This window comes from Baudoinia panamericana, assembly GCF_000338955.1.
Source record: "Baudoinia panamericana UAMH 10762 unplaced genomic scaffold BAUCOscaffold_5, whole genome shotgun sequence".
NCBI classification, from domain to species: domain Eukaryota; kingdom Fungi; phylum Ascomycota; class Dothideomycetes; order Mycosphaerellales; family Teratosphaeriaceae; genus Baudoinia; species Baudoinia panamericana.
In genome coordinates, this window is record NW_006911261.1 from 865,760 (window position 1) to 879,323 (window position 13,564).

General features: G+C 55.0%; 9 protein-coding genes across 9 annotated transcripts; 3 read left to right on the plus strand and 6 right to left on the minus strand.

Moving 5' to 3' along the window:
* Positions 1-796: 796 nt before the first annotated feature.
* On the minus strand, positions 797-1,825 carry BAUCODRAFT_446689 (uncharacterized protein). The gene has a single exon (XM_007677564.1). The coding sequence runs from the start codon at positions 1,647-1,649 to the stop codon at positions 939-941; it is 711 nt and encodes a 236-aa protein (XP_007675754.1). The 5' UTR covers positions 1,650-1,825; the 3' UTR covers positions 797-938.
* A 209-nt stretch (positions 1,826-2,034) lies between these two features.
* On the plus strand, positions 2,035-2,519 carry BAUCODRAFT_68698 (uncharacterized protein; the record flags this gene model as incomplete). Its single annotated transcript, XM_007677263.1, has 3 exons — positions 2,035-2,110; positions 2,161-2,265; positions 2,335-2,519. The coding sequence occupies 3 exons, from the start codon at positions 2,035-2,037 to the stop codon at positions 2,517-2,519; spliced, it is 366 nt and encodes a 121-aa protein (XP_007675453.1).
* Positions 2,520-2,807: 288 nt separating this feature from the next.
* On the minus strand, positions 2,808-3,763 carry BAUCODRAFT_446886 (uncharacterized protein). The gene is made up of 2 exons (XM_007677565.1): positions 3,557-3,763; positions 2,808-3,481 (listed from the first exon to the last, which is right to left on the minus strand). The coding sequence occupies exons 1-2, from the start codon at positions 3,588-3,590 to the stop codon at positions 3,129-3,131; spliced, it is 387 nt and encodes a 128-aa protein (XP_007675755.1). The 5' UTR covers positions 3,591-3,763; the 3' UTR covers positions 2,808-3,128.
* Positions 3,764-3,946: 183 nt separating this feature from the next.
* On the plus strand, positions 3,947-4,408 carry BAUCODRAFT_69149 (uncharacterized protein; the record flags this gene model as incomplete). Its single annotated transcript, XM_007677304.1, has 2 exons — positions 3,947-4,226; positions 4,269-4,408. Coding segments are annotated over 2 exons (420 nt in total), but the record flags the coding sequence as incomplete, so codon positions are not given.
* Positions 4,409-4,567: 159 nt separating this feature from the next.
* BAUCODRAFT_447868 (uncharacterized protein) lies at positions 4,568-6,257 on the minus strand. Its single transcript, XM_007677566.1, has one exon. It carries the CDS (start codon positions 6,141-6,143, stop codon positions 4,752-4,754), a length of 1,392 nt encoding a protein of 463 aa, XP_007675756.1. The 5' UTR covers positions 6,144-6,257; the 3' UTR covers positions 4,568-4,751.
* A 13-nt stretch (positions 6,258-6,270) lies between these two features.
* BAUCODRAFT_138636 (uncharacterized protein) lies at positions 6,271-7,810 on the minus strand (the record flags this gene model as incomplete). The annotated part of the gene is made up of 3 exons (XM_007677567.1): positions 6,271-6,566; positions 6,622-7,743; positions 7,792-7,810. 3 exons carry the CDS (start codon positions 7,808-7,810, stop codon positions 6,337-6,339), a joined length of 1,371 nt encoding a protein of 456 aa, XP_007675757.1. The 3' UTR covers positions 6,271-6,336.
* Positions 7,811-8,500: 690 nt separating this feature from the next.
* BAUCODRAFT_33041 (uncharacterized protein) lies at positions 8,501-10,389 on the minus strand. Its single transcript, XM_007677048.1, has 2 exons — positions 10,160-10,389; positions 8,501-10,110 (listed from the first exon to the last, which is right to left on the minus strand). The coding sequence occupies exons 1-2, from the start codon at positions 10,192-10,194 to the stop codon at positions 8,754-8,756; spliced, it is 1,392 nt and encodes a 463-aa protein (XP_007675238.1). The 5' UTR covers positions 10,195-10,389; the 3' UTR covers positions 8,501-8,753.
* Positions 10,390-10,477: 88 nt separating this feature from the next.
* BAUCODRAFT_147423 (uncharacterized protein) lies at positions 10,478-11,667 on the plus strand (the record flags this gene model as incomplete). The annotated part of the gene is made up of 3 exons (XM_007677568.1): positions 10,478-10,521; positions 10,581-10,863; positions 11,188-11,667. The coding sequence occupies 3 exons, from the start codon at positions 10,478-10,480 to the stop codon at positions 11,665-11,667; spliced, it is 807 nt and encodes a 268-aa protein (XP_007675758.1).
* A 21-nt stretch (positions 11,668-11,688) lies between these two features.
* Positions 11,689-13,240, minus strand: BAUCODRAFT_575207 (uncharacterized protein; the record flags this gene model as incomplete). The annotated part of the gene is made up of 2 exons (XM_007677569.1): positions 11,689-12,908; positions 13,210-13,240. 2 exons carry the CDS (start codon positions 13,238-13,240, stop codon positions 11,710-11,712), a joined length of 1,230 nt encoding a protein of 409 aa, XP_007675759.1. The 3' UTR covers positions 11,689-11,709.
* Positions 13,241-13,564: the final 324 nt, after the last annotated feature.

The following is a 13,564-nucleotide window of genomic DNA, read 5'->3' on the forward strand; positions in this document are numbered from 1 at the left end:
CAAGGCCTCCTACATCAGCCGCTGCGATACCGAGTCAGTATAGTACAGGGCTATGTATGATCCCTCTTTCAGTGTAGAGTATGTGGGGCATGAGACGAACACTGGCGCTTGGTGGCGGATGCTTTTGGTCTAGCCATCGGCACTCTCTGCACTTGCCCTAAGGTGGTGTTGTGGGCGGGTTGCCACTTCACATGAAGTCTGGACCTGATTATGCTGCCTTGCGCTAGGCAGTGTTCACTGTGGATGTGACCGTTGCTTACGAGCAAATGTGATTGCAAGGGTGCATGTGTTGAATGACTTGAGGTGCCTTCAACGCCACCCGAGATCCTGTCGATTGGCGAAGGCGCTTGCCGCTAGCGTGCACAGAACGCGTTATCGCGTAAAGTGCGCGGGATGCCGAGGACATCCCGCAAGCAACGATGCGTTTAGTGATATGCTTGAAATGTGGACCGCTATGAAGTGCGCGGCAAATACTGTAACAAAGCTACCACAACGTTTTGTGAAGGAGGACGAGCTAGGTCGCAGAACATATACCGCCATTTATCTCCTGCTAAGGCGAGAACTCGGAACGGAGTTTCATAGTACATGTACCGATTTCGGTATACCGAATGCCCGAAGCGTCAATGCCAACGTGAGTCATATTACCACACGCTGAGAGGCAGCTGCAACGTCAGCGTTAATGCTGGATCAACCTTCTAGGCGTTAGGACCACGTTTCCAACGCCTCAAAGAGTCGCGCCATGACCCACTGACCCGCGGTCTGCCGTGACCGTGAGCTCGGGTGCCTGAGCCTTCGTCCTCCGCATGTTAACATCTTCAGTATCGAGAATACCAGTGACGATAGATGAAAAGACGACTCTCCTTCTTCGTCAGTTATTGACGGAGAGATGCCACTCGCAAGCAAGCGCTTGCGAGTAGGTAAGTTTGGCGGAATTTGATTCAGCTACCCTTCACCTTTGTGTCAAGCGCCAACCTCTCTGGCACCCTCAAGTCCACAGCGCCCTCCATCCGCTTCTTGAACGCAAGCAGCTCTGCAGTGGCTTGCTCAAGCAGCTTTGTATTAGTAGCGTCGTCCACCCTGATGTACGCCTCGAATAGGTAACACGCAGTCGGATCTACGAGTTTGCAATCCAACATGGCTGGTATGGGTGCGTCCAATGGTTCCAGCGCGCCAGTGCCCTCCGGTACAGAGTACACCTGCGTGATCTTGACGACGACATTGTTCAAGACAAAGCGGTAACCGCGTGAGAGGTATTGGTTGACGTAGCGATACCATCCTGAGCCTTCACGGAACCTCTCCAGCACGTCACTGTTCGCTACCAGTTCGTTGACGGAACGTGAGATGAGGTTCTGAACGCCTGGCTGTGGCGTCTCCTCAACGCGTAAGAGCCATGGAGCATTCCCGCCATGCGTCAAATTGCGAATGAGCTTTTGGAAAGTCAGAGATTGAGCCGCAGTCTTCTTGGCTGCGGGGGCTACTTTCTTCGCCCCCGTCCCTCCGGTGGCGCCTGGTGGTGGTTTGGCTTGTTGATAGATCAATGTCTGCTCGTTGACCTCCACCGGTTGTGCGGCCGTGACCCCTGCAAGGATGTTGAGCACTTGCTGATGTCGCGCCGGAGGGATCTGAGAGTAGATGGTGAACTCTTGCATAATGCCGGTCTGCTCCCCGGCCTAACATAGACACCTACCGCTCCCAAGGCGAGATAAGCCGATGTCTCCCGATCGACCTCATTCTGCGTTGTTTTCAGAGCGGCAAACTTAGCAATGCGAGTGTTGATGTGCATTACACGCGAACCTGCACTCCACGTGGCGGTATATCCCGTAGCCCGGAAGCGGGTAGGTCCGCTCAAGTGAAGCTTCCTGGCGAGCTCCGACATCGAACAATCTCTCGGCCGGTGAATGCGAGTTATAATACGTCCACTATCCGGTCCGCAGGGCAACAGTATGCGTATAACACGCCGCTAGCATACGTCTGAACAATTCGCCACAGACAAGCTCAGCAGCGAATCAACAGGGCAGATAGACAGCCACGAACATGCGGTTAACGCGGGTTCTCTTGCAAAAACGCCAGCCCTTGATCAAGTTCTTGGGCAAGCGGCATACTCCGAAGCGTACGAAGAACAACTCTCGTTCAAGGCCGTTAAACTAACAAACTCCTCAGAGGTCGACCACACACCTCACGCCCACCCAGCATCGCCCACACACGAGCTCCCTGAGTCCTTCGCCTCATATCGCACACGCGCTCAGCAACACGGCCCGCTGGGAGGTGGCCCACAACAACCACAGTCTACACCGTCATCAAGTCCTCGGCAGAGTGCGCCATCGGGCTCGGAAGCGGCACAGACAGCGCAGCCGTATGGAGCGATTGGTGGGCGTCCTGGCAGGGCGCTAGGACCGGTAGAGCCAAAGAAGGGCGAGTATTGGGATCGGAATGAGCTGCCGAAGAGGTTTCACAGAACGCGGTGGACAGCGGCGGAGATGGAGGCATTGGAAAGTGGCGGCGCCAGCATGTTCGGTTGACCTGACGAGAAGATGAGAGTGGATATTAAGCTTGTGGCTCTAACTCTGTAGGTGCGGGCCGATGTGAGCTCGTTCTTCCTGCTCGCGCTGAGCGATACTGGAATGGACGCAAGAGCTGCTAGCACAAGACAATACACCGCCGGAAGCAATTCAGATGACCAGTCAGTGGAGCGTGGAAGCTTGCGCTGTAGGGCATGCGCGCTGAGACGCTGATACTCATGGGAAGCATTCTGCACAGGCACCTTATAGCCTTTCTAGAATCCTACAAATGAGCTATTTGCTGCCATCTCCTCCACTTTGTAGAAGTGCTGCCTCAACAAACCATCAGACATCGTAGGCATAACCATGTTCTGGGAGACCACTACCCACTTTCGCGGGCCTCTCTTGTCGTTGAGGAGCCCCAAAGCCGGAACGGTGTTCAGGACCAAACACCGCCCAAGTGTACAAAAAGCGGAAAAACGCATGGTGTGCCAATGTGCTACAGCGCACGTGCAGTGTAGCAGTCGTCCTATAAAAGGTACATTCCCTTGAACGCCAAAAGCCCGGTGTTGCTTACAGAGCCCTGTCGGACCGCTCAACGCCTTCTCCCGCTCGACCTTCGTGGTCCACCTACTTATGGCTCCCACCCACGCCCGTCACCCTCAGAACAAAGTTGACCACCACCGCCGCCAGCAAAGCAATAGCCAGCACTGTCGGGCCGAAGCGATCATCAAACCCTCCCTGCCCTCTCATGCGGATACTCCGCGCGCGCCAATGGAACGTTACAAGCGCGTACAACATAGCCGCCAAAGCCACTAAGGTGAAGAGACCGGCGGAGATCTGGCCAACGGTGTCGCCGAAGTTGAGCAGGCCCACAGCGAGGCCGCCGAGAATGACGGTGAAGTTAAGCCATGAGAGGAAGGTGCGTTCGTTGGCGAAGAAGACTTTCGGCTCTACGCGGGTGGGCAGGGCAATGCGCTTGCCTGTAAGTTGATACGGTGGTTAGTATGCAAAAGTGATCGTATGGAAGAGGTTGCTGTTGGGGTTGTCCATCGTACCAGGTGCGGTTTGAAGAAGTGGCTGGCTGGACATGATGGCGGATGCTCTAGGCAGTAGAATCTATATGTATATCCCGCAGCACCGAAAGCGTATCGCCTGATAGACTTCGATCAAATGCTCCTGCCTGAGTTTGTCTGCAGAAAAGCGTGCCTTCCCCACCTTGCCGGCCCAAGTCCCGTCGGCAGCAACCGGGCATGGCGTGAAGCTTGCGCAGGTCCCCGCATCCCATCAACATTGGTAAAGCATTGCGACTCGAGTAAACAGAGACGAAAACAGTAGACGCCCTCCTCGCCTCATCACCATTCACGAACCTCGCCTTAACCACCATGGCCAACTCTGTGGGCCAAACCAGTCATCTCATCCACATCGCAAGCTAATGGTTAGTCCAGCCCATACCAGCAACCCGCCTCAAACAGATCTGCAACGACGCCTGCCACTTTGCCCTCTCGACCGCCACCACCTACGACCACGCTCAAACAGCCACTTGGAACGCCAGCATCATCAATACCATCCTCAAGGCCCTCATCTCCGAATCCTCCACCGCAACCGTCGAAGAAAGCGCAACACCGCCCAAGTACAAATTCTGTGTCAACAGTACCATCATCCAACACCTCTCCGACCCACGACCAGCGGGGACGTCTGAGGGAGGCACGCAGACGGGCGACGAGAGTGCGGCGGAGGGTTTGGCGGAAGTCAGTGCGCACAAGAAAGCAGTAGGGCGGAGGGGAATGCATAGCGCGAGTGGTGCGTATTGGAACAATGAACGGGACGGTATGTGGAGTCATAAGTACGAAGGTGGTGAGGAGAAGGGCATGGATATTGTAGTCAGCGTTATGTGGATTGCTGTGTAGCATATGTGCCGTTATGCTTGCGAGCTGATGTAGGCATGGATGTCGCACCAGGAAGTGTGGTTGTAAAGATACACTACCATATGTGTTGCATAGCTTTGACGTGTGTGTGATGTCGCAAGCAACAACCTTGCGCGCATGGCCCGAGAGCTCTGGCAGGCTTTCGAGTGAAGCATGACTGGGATGATATTGAAGGCAGATCCATACGGACCATCGACAGTTTTGTGAGCGAAGTAAACTGGCCCAGCATATGCTATTAAACACAGACGCCCGCTCATGGTTCTCATGACTTCATCTGACATCAATGGAGCGTACAGAGTCCAGCTACCTCGGCCTGGTAATTCCCTCAATAGTCGTCCCCACGACTAATAATCTCCTTGACATTTGGCCGGAGCAGAATAGTATGCTCAAACTGCGCCGTATAGCTCCCCTTGACATCCACCAACGGCGGGTAGTCTTGCACCACACCGCTTTGCACCAGGTTGTTCAACCCGAGCAAGTACTTGTCATGGCCCAACCGATCCAGGTACCTCCGACAGAAGGGAAGGGTGCCGAAGTTCTTCTCAATGGATCTCAGCAAAGTCTTCGCACTGGCAACGCGCAGCGCGACCTTGGGCGCATCGGCGATCTTGGCATAATGCGACGTCTCGAGATCGTCGCGGACGTAGCCTTTACCCGTAGACCCGAAGGTCTCAATGGCGTACGTCTCGCCTTCCTCCATCCTCTCGTTCCCGCCTCCCTTGACGATAGGAACAGACTTGCCCGCGGAGCCGCCGTGGATGCTGTAGTTTGCTATCGTGTGCCCGTTGAGGTTCCGGATGGACTTGATGGGGTACGTCGTCCCGTTAATCTCGCACTCATAACTCTCCATTGTCTCCTGGATTGCGGCGCCAATCTCGCCTAGTCGAGCGTCGATGCCTGCTTCGCGTAGCCCGGTATTGGTGGCTTCACGGACTGCGGTAAGGAGGTTGTCGTACTGCGGCTCAAACGCCATGGTAAAAGCGCTGTCCACAATTCTCCCATTGACGTGCACGCCGATGTCCACTTTCATGACATCCTCCTGCTTGAGCACCGTCTTATTACCAGCATTGGGACTGTAATGCGCCGCGATGTGATTCAAGTTTAGCCCGGTCGGGAACGCCACGCCTGCGATCAAGTTGTCGCCTTCCTCCAGCCCCATGTGTCCGGTTAAATGCCTCGTGCCGTCCTCGATCAACTCCGCGATTTCGGTCAAGGTCATGCCCGGTTTGATAGCTTTCTGCGCGTACTGCCGAACTTGCTTGTGCACCTCGGCGGCTTGGCGGTAGTCAGTCAGGAAGTCTTGGTTCATGCGGTCGAGATGCCTCTTCTCTTCACTCGTAGTGCGGAAGGCATTATCATCCTTGTACTCTACTTCTTCGCCAACCGGGTACGTATCGTTTGGGAAGAGTTGTGCAACGGGGATGCGTGGAGGAGCGGTCTGGGCTTTTGCTCCTCCACCAGTTGCACCGCTGACGCCGGCCTTCTTCTTCTTGCGAGGCTTTCTCTTCTTCTTTTTCTTCGCTGCCCCAGTGCCTTCTCCATTAGCCCCGCCATGTGGCTCCTCATGGCCCTCGTCGGCGTCGTCCTCGTCGGAGTCGCCGGGTTCTAACTCGCCGGTCGTGCCATCTGTGGCCGGCGCACCATTCGTTTTGGACGCAGTGTTGTTACCGTTCGGGTGCACACTTGCCGTGTCCTGCTCCGGACTGACAGCCGACATCTTAACCTGTCACGGCAGCCAGTCACTGTGTGATGGCGGCGAAGTAGAAGCTGAAGTGAAGAGAATCTAAAATTGTCGATGTGGTCACGCGAGTGCAGCGAGTCATGCGAAAGCGAGCAGTCATAGTGGGCCAGGCATGCGAGGGTCATGGTAACATAGATTAAGCCTTACATATTCTAGCACCATGGTCATTCTAATGTACGGGCACATTAGGCTGACCCTTCCCTATCTCCTCCTCGTCATTTATAAGTCCTTCAAGCTCAAACTCCTGTGCGTCCCTCGCTTGCCGATCAGCCGCATTCGGCACTCTTGGACGGCCGTTTAATCCGGAAGGCTCGTCGTTGCTCGGCTTGATGGTTGGCAAGATGTGCGTGCCACCGGCTTCTTTGCCGGCGCTGTACAAATGTAGGAGCATGAGAACGACTAATGCAACGGTCAGCGAGCGCGAAGAACGATTCAGCCAGATTAGTATACGTACAGAGAAACATCAGAAAGGATATGCTGTATAAGATGAGAACATAGCTGACGTGCGTCACGTGGTGTTCATGCAGAATCTCCATCTGTTCCTCCGTGGCGCCCATGAAGAGGAAGCCGCTGGCATAGAGCAGGAATGGTGGCAAATACTGGAAGCTGTTGATCTCAGAATCAATATCGGCGGTCTGGTCGGGCGCAAGCTTGTCCTTGAGGACAAAACTGATCTCCACCATGCGCGCAAGGCCTGCTGCCATCAGGGTGTAGCCGAAGACGGTGTGGATTTTGGTGGACACTTCAAGGTCTTGTGGATGTGCGCTCATTGCCCAGCCAGTCATGAGAATGACGATTGCGGGCACCAGATTCCGCTTGGGTCTACCAGCACGGTCGCGCGACAGCCATATGCCAACCAAGCCTGCCGCCCACCAGATGATGCCCATGCTGGTGTGCTGCAGATCGTTTGCTACCCAAGGTCCGCCCCATCTGTGCTCCGTGAACGTGTTGATGAAGCCCCAGATTGTGATGATGATGCTGTCGTAGAATTCTTGGCTACGTCCGCTCCGTGCAAGCCAACCTTGTCCGCAGAGGAGGAGGATGGTCAGAATGATGCCGTATGCGACGAATGCCGAGCCCATAATAAAATGCGCCAGACACTGTCCGAGATGGTCCCCGCGGCAGAAGCCCTGCGAAGCAATTCCGCCAAGTAGCATCTGCACCCAGGCAGCCACCGGTATCAACGCACCAAGCACGCCGTGTGCTCTGACCTGCCACTTCCGGATCCTGCCCAAAAATCCCTTCTCTAAGTGTAGTTTCAGGTACACGCCTAGAACAACTTGCGTAATGAGCATCAACATAAGCCAAGTTGCAAAGCTAGAATGTACATTTGCCGCGAATTGCCGTCCCTTATGCGCATGCCCAAGAAAATAGCCGACAATCGCCAGCACCGATGCTACGGTCTGCATCGGGACATGCCATCTGTTCCGCACCAGTCCAAGAACCATGCCGGTCGGAAAGAGGACACCCCATGCCAAGCTCTGGATCAAGATGTGTGCCCACAGGACGCTGTCGATGGCTTCGTTCGAGGCTCCCTCGCCTTCCTCAATGTGGTCGTGGTCACCGTGGGCAATCGCTTTCGCAGCGAGGAGGATAGCCACTGCGAGCGCCAAGAAAGTCGAACTCGTCCTGAATGCCGCCATCCTCCCCTTTTCTGTCCGCCTGGCGGGAGATGGTGGTTATGTTGCATACACGTGCGAAAGGCTGAGCGAAAGCAGAGGTCGTCGCCGGAGCTTCGGCTAAGTCGGATCCGAACCGGGACGAGCGCGGCACGCGTTCTTCGACTTCATGTTCGACGCGACTAGAAGACAAGACTATGGTGCCGTGCTGTGATGCTCAACGTGGGATGGTAGCAGACTGGGTTCGCCCCTCCCAGATCACTCGAGTAAGACTATATGTTCACGTCCATTAACCGGCGCAATGATGCCGCGGGAGGAACAACCTCGAAACATTAACCCTGCAGAGGAGGCACCATCGTCAGACAACCCACTCTCTAGCTCGCCGCTATCGACAGAGGGTACAGCAGCACACGCAGATACAGCGGCGAAAATATTGTCGAACCCGCGTCTCGCAGCGCTGGCGGCCAAAAAGGCTACGTTTGAGCAGAAACTTGCAGATCTTCACGTCCAGCGAGCAGTCGCCGTGGCAGAAGCAACTCTGCCGTCTGGCCTTGCAATGCCAGAAGACTGGACCGAAGAGCAGCGCACGAAGCACGCTCTGGCATCCGCAAATGCTGTCGTTAAAGACCATATTGCGCTGTTGCACAAGTGTAAGCGAAACGCTTACCGCATCCTTACTTTCTATTCAGACAAGGTTTACTTACCTGGTCACAGACAATGAGATCAAGGATATCGGCCAAGGCTTGATAGGTCTTGTCGCTGAGCAGCGTGGGGTGAGGGTGAGCGAGGTAATGGGTGACTTTGGGATATCGGAGAAAGACTGAACCGCATCCTTCAATGCCATGCGAGGTTTGAGCATGGATTTCTGATAACCACCTTCCCTCATGCGGTGCCATGCAATTCTGACACGCCTCCAAAACCGGAGGGCTTGCTGAACGACTAGACTCGCAACGTTTCGGCGCTCGACTTATGCCAACGTTTTCTCTATCAGCTCAATGCCGTATTCCTTCTGCAGCTTCACCCTGATGGGCTCTGCGAGCTCCGGTGTCACTGGTGCAAGGATACCTTTCTCCTTGATCTCTCCATTCAACACCATCAGCACCGCAACCGCACACGGCACGCCCACGAGTTTGGCCATCGCGCTATATCCACCGCTACCTTCTGGCTCGCCGTATTCACAAAGAGTGGACGTGCGCGTCTCGCGCTTCCCACCAGGCCACTCGATTTCGAACTTGTGCTGCAGCATCACGAAGTCCCTCTCTCCGGGCTCGTACTGCATCTTCTTCTCCAGCGTTGCGCACAGACAGTCAAGCGGATTGCCTCGTGATGGCACTTTCTCATCTGAGAACAACCCGACCCAACGAAGACCAGCGATGATGCGGTCCTTCTCCTCATTGTTGTCGAACGTAGTCTTCGAGCCAACAGCCCATACCAAGTCGTTTTCTGAGCTTGAAGACGATCCCACGATTTTGGCAAAGGCTTCTCTCCATGATGGCAGAGCTTCCTCATCTGCTGCTTTAAGGAAGGATTGCTCCTCTTCGTTTAGCATGCCTATGTCGCGCAGCGCCTGCACGAAAGCTGGGTTACCTTGATACCGAAGTGTGCCTCTGATGACAGTCTGCGCTTCTGGGATGTTGTATCGCTCCCGGAAGGGCGTGCTGTCTCTGTTGGGATATGCTTCAAATGCATAGCCGGGGTAGATAAGGTACGGCCGAGCAGTGCTCATCAGCTTCTCGCCTGGCGTTGTCTCCGCCTTCCCCTCCTTATAGAAACGGGCGGTGTTTCGTGCCGCAAGAAGCACGCCACGAGGAGACCATGAGAACTTGTAGCCGAGGGGGTTGTCGGAGTTTTCGGGCGCAGGAAGGCCACCGCAGTAAGACAAGAAACTGATAATTCTGCCACCCTCTTTGTGGACTTCGGAGATAGTCTTGACAGCATACAGATGGTCGAGGCCAGGATCCAGACCGATCTCGTTAAACACAGTAATACCTGCTTCTTTGGCTTCTTTGTCAAGCGCCATCATTGCTTCGGAGACGTAGGAGGTCGTAACAACGTGCTTCTTCTGGTTGATGGCTGCTCTAATGACTTGAGCATGGAAGGTGTAGGGTATCAGCGAGATCACCAGGCCGACCTTGCTGATCTCATATTCCAGAGCACGGGAGTCGGACACGTCCAGGGAGATAGCATTGGCATGCTGCAAGCCTTCGCAAAGCTTCTTCGCACTGTCTAGTGTTCGGCAAGCGACTGTAACCTTGAGTCCAGCCTTGTCGAGCTCGACGGCCGTGGGTCGCGTGACGAAACCAGCGCCAAGCAATAGTACTTTCCTATGTTTCGTCAACATTCCACCACCATAATTGATCTGTCCATACATACTTCGAGGTGCCCACTGCGGGCAACATGGCATCCATTTTCGTGGATGACGAACAGACAGTGGGGAGGGTTTCACAAGGCTGTATTGACAGAGCTAGTAGGGCACAACGTTGATCTCTGGGAAAAATCAACACTACCTCAGAGTTGCAGTGTTTGACAATTTCTTGCTGGCCGTCATCGGCACTGGAAGGCACGCCGATGGTGCCTTAGGCTTGCAGTGGCACCTTCCACTTGGGACACGCTGTCTTTCCACAACAGTTTCCACTCCTACATTGTGAAGTTACAGCTTGCTACCCTTCCTCACGCTTCCTCGTACAAAACATGTCGGCCGCCGACATGTTCTGGGCGGCGCCGCCCGTATCAAGGTATGCTGTCCATCAACTTTCTCTCTCGACGCTGTCTCAGCTTCTGATACTGATCTTAGAACAATCACAGCAGCCGCTGTGCTCCTATCGGTACCGACATGGTTAGGTCTGATCCAGCCAGCCTACGTCGTCTTCCTACGTGACAGGGTGTTCACTCTCGTACGGATCCCGCAGATATGGCGAGTTGTGACAGCCTTCATCCTCACCGGACCTAAGCTCGGCATGATACTGGACCCTTACTTCCTGTACACCTACGGCAGTGCACTAGAGACTGAGTCTGCGAAGCTGTCTCAACCGGGCGACTTCTTCGTATACCTGGTCTTCGTGGCAGCGGTTATTTTGGTAAGCTTAGACCTACACAATTCCTTTAAGCGGCTTGCATGTCTGCTGTGCATGCTTGAACCTCGTATTATCTGCCCGTCCAGCCTTTTTCTAGCTGTAACGGTTCCTGGAAACGAGGAAGATCACCCCTGCGCTGTGCATACCTCATCATTCGCAAAATCCTTTAGAGGTGTTGTGGAGTGCGGGCATGGTGGGATACCATATTTGAGAAAACTGTCCGCCCTGATGCTTGTGGTTGATGGTGGTTATTGGACCCTACATACATTCAACTCTTATGGGGCCGCTTCGCCGTGTTACAGAACCCCTTACTGATAGTATACACAGCTTCTGGGTGGCATTTACCTACAAGGCATCCTCTTGCTCAGCCCTCTGACTCTGGCCCTGGCGTACACATACTCGCAAGAGAACCCAAACCGGCAGCTCAGCTACTTCATTATCACTTTCTCGGCCAAATGGCTACCGTTCGTAATGCTGGCCATGACCTTCGTCATGGGATCGCCACAGGAAGCCATGCTTCAGGGTACAGGCTTGATCGCAGCACACCTGTACGACTTCATCACCAGGATCTGGCCGGAGTATGGAGGCGGAAGGCGCTATCTGACCACGCCACCGGCTGTGCGGCAGTTCTTCGCCAAGCCTGGCGGCACCACGCAGACCCGATCATTCGGAACCGCGTATTCCGCACAGCCAGCGACTGTCCCTCAGCAGCAAACCGGAAGTGGCGGTGGTTGGACGACTGGGTTTGGGGGCGGAAGTGCTGGGTGGACGAGCAGAGGGCCTGGACGGCGCTTAGGAAGCGAGTAGTGCACATATAGTGTGTGTCGTGCCGCAATAATGCCATTCGTCTTAGCCATCTTCGCCGAAAGGGTAGTTGAATTTCAGTAGTCCGTTCAACCCGCCTACCCAATGATCCTCTCCGTCCGCCGCGTGCCCACTGCGGACGATGCTTGGCACGCCTCCCATCCAGTCCCTCGTACCTGGCGGGCCTTGAGTGCGGACTTCTTCGCCCACCACTCTCACCTCCATCCCTGCTCTGAGACCTTGCTGACGTCGCACGCCATCAACGGAGACTTCGATCTCCTTCCCTCGATTGAGCTCGTCAATACGGAGGGTTACTAGCGTGTTTGCTGGCAGCACGACCGGTCGGAAGGACAAGGATCGTGGGCAGATCGGAGTCAGCAGGAGGCTAGACACAAGCGGGTGGACAATACAGCCGCCGCTACTTAAACTGTAAGCCGTGGAGCCGGTTGGTGTGCTGACGAGGAAACCGTCCGCAATGGCGGTGGTAAGTGTGCGTTGATGTGGCGGAGACCCAATAAGGATGGTAATGTGAGCCAGATGCGGTAGCTTACCACGGTGGAGCAGTACTTCGTTGAGAGCGAAGATGTCCTCACATTTGTTGTCTTGGTGCGCGAAGGGTGGTTCATGTGGCAAGCGCTCTCCAGAGGTGTCAAACAGTCCGATGCGGAGACGGTTGCGCATGAGGATGCGGGAGCTGCGGGATGAGCCCATGGATTTGCCACGTATATTGGACCAGCCAGTCATGCTGTCTGCCCTTGGGCCACTGCCGCCATCTGTAACATCAGCATTGCCGCCTTTGGATGGTAAGACGGAAGGGTGGCCAGAGACGTAGACCTCACGGAAAGCGCGCTTAAAGTCCTTAAACTTCCACTCGCCCAGGAATCCAAGCGTGCCCATGCTGAAAGAGAGTACCGGAGGCACGCTCTTAGCGGTGGCAAAAAGACTTGCTGCGTGCAGTATCGTGCCGTCTCCACCCAGAGTCGTGGTCAAGTCGACCTTGGCGTGATAGGGTACATTGCTACCACTCTCGCGGACGGTATAGACGGGAAACGAGAATCGGTCGTGGATCTGCTGCGCAACATAGGGTTCAAACACGAGGTTGGTCTCGGGATAGGTGGCCTTGATGTGGTCTGTATACTCAATCAGCGCATCGTGCACCGCAGTATCGTCATCCTTACGGACGAAGAGGATGTTGCGGGGCGGAGAGGGCCATTGCAGAGCAAGAAGGTCGTGCTGAGTCGTCTCTTCATGCTCACGTTAGTACTCCATACTACATGCTCGCAGTTTCGACGTATATTTACCCTTGAATGCAGGTTGCACTCTCTCCGGCAACTCGTCAATATGTCTGATCTCATTCCTCCTTGCTGTCCCTGCGAAGCCTCTTGTTCGTACTGGATTCCATGCTGGGCGTTGCCGCAAGCATCGCCATCCCGGTGTCATCGCTTGTCCATGGTCCTCTCCTCCTCCAGTCTAAACTATGCTCACACGACAGCGTTTGAAAGATGTTTGGATCATGTCGGAGATAGCGGCCATATCCATCTGCACGATCGCTGACACGTGCGGACGATCCCGTCATCAAGCTGGCAGCTCGTTTCATCCCCACTATCGCAGCGTCGCATCGCAGGCACCAACGCTTCCTTGTCTTCACCTTCCCTTCGATCCTGCCATTAATGAAACGCTACAAGTAGACGCCATCTGCTGGCAGAGGCGACCTAGATTACACACCACGAAGTGAACCACCGCACTCCTCATCCCGCCTGCACCGCTACCGCGTAGTGAAACGCAGTGGGCAACACCATCTACGATGGCCTCGACAGCCAGAGCGAACGGCGGCGCCTCCACCAATGGCCTACATCCGCGCAAGCCAACCCGTCCTATACCTGAGCGCATCCCCTCTAAC

Bases quoted from the DNA above. Each gene is read 5' to 3' on its own strand.
- BAUCODRAFT_446689 (XM_007677564.1), bottom strand. From the start codon at position 1,649: ATGCAAGAGTTCACCATCTACTCTCAGATCCCTCCGGCGCGACATCAG.
- BAUCODRAFT_446886 (XM_007677565.1), bottom strand. From the start codon at position 3,590: ATGTCCAGCCAGCCACTTCTTCAAACCGCACCTG. The intron at 3,482-3,556 runs GTACGATGGACA...ATCAACTTACAG, and splicing joins ACTTCTTCAAACCGCACCTG to GCAAGCGCATTGCCCTGCCC.
- BAUCODRAFT_447868 (XM_007677566.1), bottom strand. From the start codon at position 6,143: ATGTCGGCTGTCAGTCCGGAGCAGGACACGGCAAGTGTGCACCCGAAC.
- BAUCODRAFT_33041 (XM_007677048.1), bottom strand. From the start codon at position 10,194: ATGGATGCCATGTTGCCCGCAGTGGGCACCTCGAA. The intron at 10,111-10,159 runs GTATGTATGGAC...GACGAAACATAG, and splicing joins CCCGCAGTGGGCACCTCGAA to GAAAGTACTATTGCTTGGCG.